Source organism: Cynara cardunculus, unplaced genomic scaffold, assembly GCF_001531365.2.
Source record: "Cynara cardunculus var. scolymus isolate 2C unplaced genomic scaffold, CcrdV1 Un_Scaffold_1190, whole genome shotgun sequence".
NCBI classification, from domain to species: Eukaryota; Viridiplantae; Streptophyta; class Magnoliopsida; order Asterales; family Asteraceae; genus Cynara; species Cynara cardunculus.
Genome location: NW_020200699.1, coordinates 77,218 through 87,571, shown reverse-complemented (window position 1 = coordinate 87,571; position 10,354 = coordinate 77,218). Strand labels below are relative to the sequence as shown.

The following is a 10,354-nucleotide window of genomic DNA, read 5'->3' as shown; positions in this document are numbered from 1 at the left end:
GTCTCCTTCCCCCGTCCCTGTCACTGACCCCCATCTCCATCGACACTCCCCTCAAAGACCCTCATCGATTACCCTTCACTTCTGTAGTCATCTCCATCCCAACATCCTTCTCCAACCTAACCTCTAAACCTGCAACAAATATACACACATTGCATATATACAACATATATTATGCACACTATACACACACATACATACGTATACAACGTAGGTATCACAGCGGTACCATAGCTGGTATCACAGTGATCTTAAAGTTTGCTTTGTGTGTCTTAGGAGGTCAGAGATAGGAGAGAGTTAGGGGAGATATAAAAAAATTTAAAATACATAAAATGCCCTTTAATTATTTTAAGTCAAATTGCTAAAAATATTAGTTTCATAATTTATCCATTGATTTGTGGTTGAGATTGAATCTCACACTTATCACAAACCAATCAGTTATCCCTTAAATTGATCCCCCCCCACACACACGTATATATATATATATATATATATATATAACATTTTATTTATCTTGTAAGATATAACTTTGAATGACGTATGGAAATTAGTAATAAAATTGTTGATTCGTGAATGGGTGGTTGCAAATTTTGATTGCACTTGTTTGTTTAATCGTCACTGTACCAACACAATAACATACCAAACATAAAATATAGCTGTCAGACAGTGAGACATTCCATTTATCGCATTTTTTCGAGTCACACGATCATCCAAATATCGAAATAGTACTTCTTCTCGTATTGCCATCTTAGTTGCCCAACTCCGGCACAACTATAAAGCTAAACCTGGCCTTCAAGACTAGTTTGTATTTTATGATATTCCGTACCATACTTGTCATGTTGGGGCAACATCTTTCTCATGTGTGTTTCAACGTGAATTTTATTAAATTATAAGTAAATAACTTCACATTTCCCATCATGTTTTTTTTTGTTTCCACCAACCATGACGAGATTGTCGTTTCCCTACATCGTCGTTTTATAATCATGGTCGGTAAATAAATTATTAATGTTGGGACACGGTTTTCACTAATACTGATCCTAATAGAAAATCAACAATATTTGGGTTTTAGGCACTTATTAAAACCAGTCATAATTTTTAAATCGATTATCAAATCTGATTTTTGAATCTCTAATGCCACATAGGAATAACAATCCTTATTTGGAGGGATATAGATAATAATTTGCAGTTTTTTAATAGTTAGATTTATGGTATTAAAATATCAACCATTTGAATCAATGTTTGAATTGTACATATTTTAATTCGTTAATTCTAAAAAAATCATCATATTTGTTTTGAAACTCAAATATAAACAGTGATTAAAAATATAACTTAAAATACAAAGTTATATTACTATACTAATCGTGTAAGAAAGTTAAGGATGTGTTTGATATGTTGGATATGACAAAACATAATAGAACATGGATTATTATTTTATGTTTGACAGAACTTTTATATGTAACAAACAGAAACAAAATGAAACAGAATGGAATAGGTCTGCTCCACCCGTACCCTATACGACACAGTGGAACAAAGTGAAATAAACTTATATTTTACCAATATAACCTCAAATAAAACTTAGTTCTCTTCCCCAACGTCAAATAGGTATCCTTTTACATTTTATTTATATATATTTTTTAAGTTTTTTAAAATTTCATTTTACTGTTCTCAAAATATTATTTTTATATAAATTCTATATTTTTATTAGTTTATGTAATTTATATAATAGTAATAATAATAATGTATAAAATAAATAATATAAAAATAAAAAACTACATAATTTTTTATTTTATTTATTGAAAACTTTATAACAATATATGTTATATAAATAATTATAATATCTATACTATCTTATTAAGCAAATTTAACAAAAGTCTTAGAGTCTTAAAATACTAAATGACCAAAATACCATTTATACTACCATTAGGTCACTTTTTCACTTGTTCACCACCTCCTCTTCTCACATACACTTACCCTCTCACAACAGATTTTTTTAAAATTATAATTTTAAATTTACACTTTATACTCTTATAATTAATTAATTAATTTATTTTATGTCATTTACTTTTAAATGCTTCATTTTAAACCTTTATCAAATTAACATACATAATCGTATATCAATTAAAACATGTTTAGAAAAACACATTTTTATTTTAACAAGTTACACTATTATAATCGTCTCGTTAATACATTCGAAATGAGTCCAATCTTGAATAGTTTTTTACTTAATTATATTATTATATATTATATATACTGTGAAAAAATATTTTTAATGTTTACGATTTATACTTTTATAGTTATTTATTTATATATATGCTATACATTTTGGGATTAGGATGTCCAAATTGCACTGTATAATATGTTCTTGGGTTTTTTTGAAATATATATATACATGTATTAATTCAACCTTAATCTGAGCTTCTGGACAAGAAAGAGGGTAAGCAGTTGAAATTTCATTCTAAAACCCATCTTTTTTGGTCTTTTCATAGCTTATGATCTGTCAAATTTGTAGTTTATTGGATTTTAAACTGTCATACAATTTTTTTCATCGATAGTCTGTAATTAGAACCATAACTCTTATTTATTCAAATTGTATTAATATGTAAAGATCAAGTGTAACATATATCATCGTTAAATCTTGTCTTATAAAACCAATGAAACTTCAAAATCATTAAAATTCATGGCTCCCGCCGCATTGCACAAATACACAACTAGTTATAAATTAATCAAAATAAGGTTCCATAGTTATTCTATCTTGTCATGTACTCTACACTAAACTCACCCTAAATTAACCCGGTTTGTGCTATTTGACCCGATTACATGAGGAGGGTTTATTTGAACGTTACACATCCAATCGGGGCACACATAAACCCTACTACCGGCAAAAACAACCGTACAACTAGCGATTTCCTTTGATCAGTGTCCATCTGCCATGGCCGAGTTTGAAGTTGCAGAAGAAACGACTGACAAGAAAATCCGAAAAGATGACTCACCAGGAGAAATGAAGCCATGGGAGCAGCATTCTGCTGTGATTAGCATCCCTCGATATGATTATAAAGCCCCAACTTCCATGCTCCATCGCTCCTTCGCTGGGTTTCTCGTTACCTGCCCCATCAGTTTGTACCTCGATCTCTATCTGTGTATGTTGCGTGATTATGTGTGTAGTTGTGTACCTTGTTTATGTATTGCGTATTTGTTGTATCAAACAGTAAGAATCGAGTAATGACAATTCGTAAAGAGTAGAGTAGACAAAGATAAAATTTAATAACATAAAGGATGTTGGCTGAAACGGGTCGTTAAAGAACATATCGGGTTAAAACGATCATCCATTAACTCTAAACATGCAAGAGATATTTTAATTTACTCCCACTTTGGAGCTTTAGTTGTATGAAATCCCTCTTTTGGACTATGCAAGCGTGGTGATGAATTAAACTCTGTTTTGCAAAGAGAAATGTGTCTCCTGTTAAAGTGGTTACAATCTTTGCCCAAGGTGTAGTTTAGACTGTTTAGTAGCAATGCTTTAAAACTCAAAGATACTATTTAATAATGAAAATATAAGGAGATTTTTGTATCAAATTTCATGGAATGTTAATCTGTAACCGCCACATATAGGGAAATTAAATCTTTTATCTGTATTTTGTCATATACAATTGAATAGAAAAACGGCTTATTAGATTGATTTTTACATGGTATTAAGCAATGGCTTTAGGTGTGAATCATTAAGCCCCTACCATGGTCAGCCACCCACCCCGGCTGCATCCCTGCGACCCTGCCGTGCACTGATTTGACCATCAAAGGAAGACAGCTGTTTCTTTCTGTTACTACCGTGCGTCAGTATCCAACTGTCCATTGGGATACACTTGTATTTTGGTAGGAAAAATGTTGGACTTAGGCCAATTACAATTCAGTTGGGTAATAAGAATTGGACTTCATGGTCCACCTTTGTTTATTGTCACTTGCTAGTCATACGAAGGCCTCAAGCTAAGAAGCTCACTTCCTAGTATATGAAAATGATTTCCTGTGATCTTTTGGGAGCTTGGGTTCTACTAGTGTGTCTCATGTTTATGCAGTCTTCTAGGCATTGTGTTGATGTTCCAAGGAGATCTCTCCCTATTCGAGTAACATACATACTGTAAAAAGCTAGTGAGTGAATTTGGTGTTGCTTTCTGCAGAGTTATATTTAAGCTTAGGATAACCTAAAAGTTTTCGCACTAATAGTGGGCTACCTTTTGGCCTTGATTTGTTGCAACCTATGTTTTTTGGACACATGGGGATAATGAGCATCATGCCACCTACACTTTGACCTTGCTACAATATATGTTTACATAGTCAAAGCTATATTGGAAGAGATGCAGGATGATAGTTGAACAAGGTATTGGAAAAGATGGAGGATGATAGTTGAGAAATTAGTGATGGTTGTAAAGATTTATTTGGGATGTCACAAGCTAGGTTGTATGGAAATGATGTGTAGAAAGTTAAAAATGAGCTCATTCTGGTCCAGCTATTGGAGCACATACTGTTTCCACCCAGCGGCGCAATTTGGTGCAGAGGATCTCAATGAGATTCACACTTTCCAGGCTTTTGTCATGACACTTCCACTTGTTTTGCTCGTTTGCTTCAAGGTGGAAAGCCAGAAAGTAGATATGGTTATCGATGATGTCACCATCTACACATCCTTGATTCCTCATGTAACATCTTTGTATCCCTGTAGGAAGTGTGCTGGTTCAAACACAAATTCCAATCTTCATTCCATAGTGTTCTTCATATAGCTGCATTTCTATCCAGATGATTTTCTGTTTGTATGAATAATTACCAAAGATACTAATTATTCTATAGCACTGTTTCCTAATTGTTGCTTGCTCAATAGGTGGAGACTTCTTGAACAATTGGAACAGGATAAATACTCCATGAGTTGCTTGGATTACCGAGGATTAAAAATTGTCTTTGGTTTGTGTTGTGAGTCATGGCAGATTGTTAAGCACATTTGTTTGTCTTACCCACCTAGTATCTTTAGATCTGCTCATATTTTAAAAAATGCCACAAGTATGTTAGAGGTTCTTGCTCTATTGAAATGTTTGAGATTAGTGCTCTGTTGAAATGGTTAGTGGCTTTGATCAGTATGTTGAAATTTAACTTACGACCTTCGTTTTTTAATCCTTCTTTCTATTTATTATTGTTACTATTATTTGTTTATATGCAAGTGAAATTGTACATCTTGGCCACTAATGTGGTTTTACATTCACCACAATCATGCATCACTAGTTATCTCATAATCTTCAAGCATATGTTAACATGTCAGAGTGAAGTTACTGAGATTGAAATTTGATCTTTTTTTTCAGAGAGAGAGAAAAGTGCCACTAAAGAAGCCATGTCCATCCTTTACAAGGTTTGGTGGCTATTCTTATATATTTATATATGTTTAGACCAGTATGAACGATGAATTTTGTCAAATTAGAAGCTTAGTAACTTAAAATCCTATGAAGATCCTTTGGGTGGGATGAACCATTGTGTTACATGTCAAAGTTATAATTTTTGTACTCAAGCTTAAGCTTTTTGTATATGTTAACTTTCTAGTGGTGCGGTCTTTTTTGCCAATCGACCATAGTCTGCAATCACGTTCTGTTTCTATTTGATGATGGAGTGACCCGGTGTAGTGCAGCGGGGTCCTTGACATTGGGAAGTCTTTGTACATGATATTTACATTGCAGTTTTGCTAAGAGCTGCAAACCCTTGATCCTCTGCTTACAAGGAGTAATCTATCAGTTGCTCTTAGGCTTGCCACTTCTGTTTCTACTTGATAATTGATTGAGAACTTGTAATAGAACAGTTAACCAAATAAGAAGTAAAAGTTGGGATATCATGTTGTGAGCTTGAAATAAAGAGGCTCTTTTCATCCTAATAAACGTTGGAACATTGTTGTATGGCTATGTTATGTAGCAAGTCATTGTGTAGCTTGTCTTATTTTGCCAGTATAATCTACTTGGATATGGGTGTATTATTTGGGTATACAAGATGCTGGTTGTGAACTTTAAAGATGCATCAGAGCTAATCCTAGCAGAAGTAGGAAGCTCAAATTATGGGAGCATGAAACTAAATAGTTACTATTCAGGCACCACCATCTTTGTTACCAATTTAGATGAGATTGTAACTTGATAATAAAAATGATTCTTGAAATCATATGTTCCAGCATTTGATCTATTCATTAACTTCTGAAAACAATAAATATGTTGATTAGTGTTGTTATTGATTGTGCATAATAACTATGGTTGTATCTACTGAATCAATGCATTCATATCCGTTTTGTATTTTTTAGATTTCACTACGACTTCGTAACTAAATCTAAAATTTTGTGCTAGTGTTACTGTTAATCATAATCGTTTAATCTTAAAGTGAAATTCTAAATGGATATGCTTATTAAATATTTGAATTGCAAATCCTCAATATCCTACTGCCCTAAGGAAATCACATCTCTCCTTGAACAAGAACACAAAGTTCATTGATACTAATTTAACAGAATTCCCTATGTTATCCTTATGGTGCAATGCTTCAAACCAGCAATACCATGTTACCAAGATGGGAAGAGCACTTAGAATGTATCTTTTTAGTTTTTGTATTCTTATTTTGTATTGTAGAGGAACATACTATCTAAAGCAGTATGATATGGGAGCAAACTAGGTGGACAGTGAGGATGTATACTTACAATAATGTGAAATAGGATCTGCTCTAGGTATTTCTTAAGAGGTCATACTTATTATCTATATACTATATTATAAAGCATTTGACAAAAACTCTTAAAAACCATTTTTTATGCATGAAGTACTGTTTATTGATGCATATTACTTAAAATTTAAGATTACAAGTAAATTATTCATATGTACAACTTATTAAAGCTCCATGTTTGAATTTGTGTAACTAACTACAGATAAACATAATCCAATTCTGGATAATTATCTCATTTTAAATATAAAAAATCTAAAATATATTTAGGATAATCATTGAATTCAAAATATTAAATATTATCTTTATAAAAGAATTATATTATTAAACTAAAAATAAATGACTTCATTATTAAATCTAAACTAAATTATAATAAAAAATAGAATTAAAGAAATTATACAAAAAACAAGAACTTTTAAATATTTAATTTGATTCAAAAATCGATATATGTTTTTCAAAATTTTATGATATCTCCAAATTTATATTTTATTCAAAAAATAAAAACAATGTCGTTTTTTCGGTACCATATAAAATCGTATTATAACATCGACGGAGACAGAATAAAATGAAATATTAAAATCGAGATGTATCTCGCTGCATTGATCGAGTACCCTTCTAGTTATGACTAAAGCATGTATGTGTTTTATATATTTCTTTCTATCTTCGACGAAGGATCGTGCGAGAATAGGAGTTAAGGTGAGAAGTGTAGAAGGGAACTGATCCAATGTATCTCATTACACTTGATCTAGTGTTTCTCTTCAATCAAGATTGATCCAAGGGTGGAGATCCCTTCTTATCCCTTCTCACCATAAAACTTTCATTCTCACCGGAACCCATCCCTCTATCCTCAAAGCTTTACAATGTTATGTTATTGATTCTAGCTGTAGCAGAAAGAGGTCGGCTTTGATAAACACTTGCAAGTTGTAAAGGGAACTAATCCTAACACTAGAATCTGATTCATTTGGTCATTGTCATGTTTATAATTTAGTTATGTGCTTAGTCAAATGGCATAGTAAAACAATTGAGCTTATTTTTTGTTAGCGTATTTGTTGGGGGACCAAGAGAACATGAAAGAAAGAAAAGAAGAACTAGGCATATTGTAGAATAGTTCTCTAAGCATGTCAAATTCCACAAATGGACCTATCGAAGATTACAAAGACGCCAAAAGAAGCATCGTGTCCCTCACAAAGATGGTCAGGGATTTTCTGATCTTTTAACATGGCAATATCTGCATGTTCCTGGAACACCATTCAACAAGAAAAGATCTTTCCTTCATATCTTACTCTAAGGCCTCTAGGTCTGGTTAATAGCCACGTCTCTATTGATGCAATTCATTAAAAAACTTCACTAAAGCTAGAAATAACTTGCCAGATATACCAATCACACAACCAAGGAGGCAAGGAAAATGATATATACATTAGTGGTAGGAGCTTAGTGGGTAAATAGGTATTTGCAAAGCCTATATGGTAACTGGCATTTCTGCTTTTGCATTGATACTCATCTTTATTAACAACCATGAATGTGTTAAATGATATATGAATCTCTGTTGATATGGCACTAAAGGTGGTCACGATCTATTTTGTTGCAGTATGTTGGGTCGATAAATACTTGCAGTTCTGAAGGAGAGGAAGACCCTCAAAATGTTGTTCCGAAGAGAAGGAAAGTAGTTGTGAGTGAAGCAAAGGAGGAATGCACCAAGCATACAGAAAACAAGATTTTGGATGAAACCACTGGTAATTACTATGAATCATAAACTTTTTTAGATTGTTCTGATTCTCCTATTTGTATTCATGTCAAGATTCCTGAACATGTTAAGTATGTTCCCGTTTTCAGCTAGGCTTGACATATGCCAAACAATAAGTGATAAAGGGAACATTTTTAAGCCGTGGATTCCACAAATATGTGAATATTATAAAAATAAAACCTTGTGATTGCAGGTGCTAAAGAGGTTTCAGAAGGTTCTTGTTTGTCCTCTTCGAAATCAGATGCAAATATAGAAAGATCTGACCCTCTTTCGCTGGTTAAGCTGACAAAGAGTGGTTTACTTCTCCTTACATTTTCATGTGGCCATTGTCCTGATGTCGTGGACATTGTGTCAAACATCATGCAGTCTTTGGAATCTGGAAGTTTAAAAGCACCACTGTAAGTGGTTTATTGGTAAAGCTTTTCTCTTATAACATAAGTATGTCTTCGACACAGATGTTATACCCTTTTATGAAGAGATAATAAACTCTTCCTCTCACTTACAAAGTGAAGCTCTTTAATACAACGATTTTTGAGTTATTGTCGACAATCATGGAGTTTCTTACCTTCATTTTGGTGCACCTATTTTAGGAATGTCTATAATTTGTTATAAGTTGAGTAATCTTAGTATCAAGTTAACTTATTAGTCATGTCCTCCATTGGCCTATCTTATTGATCATGTATCCTTTGTATTTGCAAGGAGCATGCTTCATTTTTTCCCTCTCATTATTCTTGTGAATATTATGCTTTTGAAATATTTTAATTAAAGAGAGAAAAGAAGTTGAAGATATCATATCTTGGTGGGCATATGAGCCTCAACAAACAAACAAAAACCCGCTAACCCGCCCAACCTGACCCAAAAATAGGCCAAGATGTGAGCAATGGTCCACCTTCCGGGAAGGTGGTCTAGGGGCACATGTAGAGGCCTTTTGGGAGTTTGGGTGATCTCTTCACTTGACAGTTTAGGTGTTCGAAAATGGGTCATTATTAGTCTAAATCCCTGTGTTTGATTGAAGTTGCTTCTCATATCTCAAGAGAGGAGCATTCATAGGTTGCATGGGTGAGTGGGACCATGACAATCATGTCATTTTTCTTGGATTTTTGAGGTCATGGCCTTTTGAGGTCTCATGGCTAATGCAAAGTTTATAACTACTTGGATCTTACTTATTTGGCTTGCATTTCCAGCCTTAACTCCTCTATTATTGATATCTTTCACCATCATTATGTCTATGTTCGTGTTCTTGCTATGCACATCTTGTGTACATTTGGCTTTTGGTGGCCACACCTTTCTTCCTCACCAATATGTGTCTCATCACTTACAATTTTGAGAAAATCCACGAACTCTGCTATAAGAATTTTAATGATATATACAATGCAGGTTTTGCGTATTCTTGTTGTTCATAGAGGTTGTGCAAACATTAGTGGTTTTGCTAAGAATCTGCAATGGTTATTTCTTTTGTTTCAGTTGGTGCCATAGGATTTTACCTATCCAAACGACTTGTGTTTTGCACGAGAAAGAGCTGTGCACTCTGGTTTCCAAGCTTGTTGCAGACTTCATGAATAATGAAGGAAAGGAACTTGCCCGACCTATAAAGGTACAACTTAAAAGGTTTTAGAGTAAATTACAAAAATCATACCTGTCGAGGTTGTTGTTATATGAAAATTATGGATTAGGCCTCTTAAACGGAATAATTACATGTATGGTCACTGTGGTTTCACTTTACTTACGGACAAGGTTTTAAAGTACGGAAATGTGAGGAGAGTCGTTCTCTCGATATGAGGCGAGGCGGCCTGAGGTGTAAGCCACGAGGCAGAAAACAAAAATAATTCAGAATAAATGTATCTATACTATATTATAATGCATTTGGCTAAAACTCTTAAAAACTCTTAAACTCTTAAA

The 10,354-nt window shown here is 33.3% G+C and overlaps 1 protein-coding gene across 1 annotated transcript in view; it reads left to right on the top strand.

Moving 5' to 3' along the window:
• Positions 1 to 2,838: 2,838 nt before the first annotated feature.
• Positions 2,839 to 10,354, top strand: part of LOC112502301 — a 12,924-nt gene continuing 5,408 nt past the window's right edge. Inside the window, exons 1-5 of the mRNA XM_025106179.1 lie at positions 2,839 to 3,110; positions 5,334 to 5,380; positions 8,300 to 8,444; positions 8,649 to 8,853; positions 9,920 to 10,049. Coding sequence (XP_024961947.1) covers positions 2,927 to 3,110; positions 5,334 to 5,380; positions 8,300 to 8,444; positions 8,649 to 8,853; positions 9,920 to 10,049 — 711 coding nt within the window. The 5' untranslated portion in view covers positions 2,839 to 2,926. The remainder of the gene's footprint in view (positions 3,111 to 5,333; positions 5,381 to 8,299; positions 8,445 to 8,648; positions 8,854 to 9,919; positions 10,050 to 10,354) is intronic.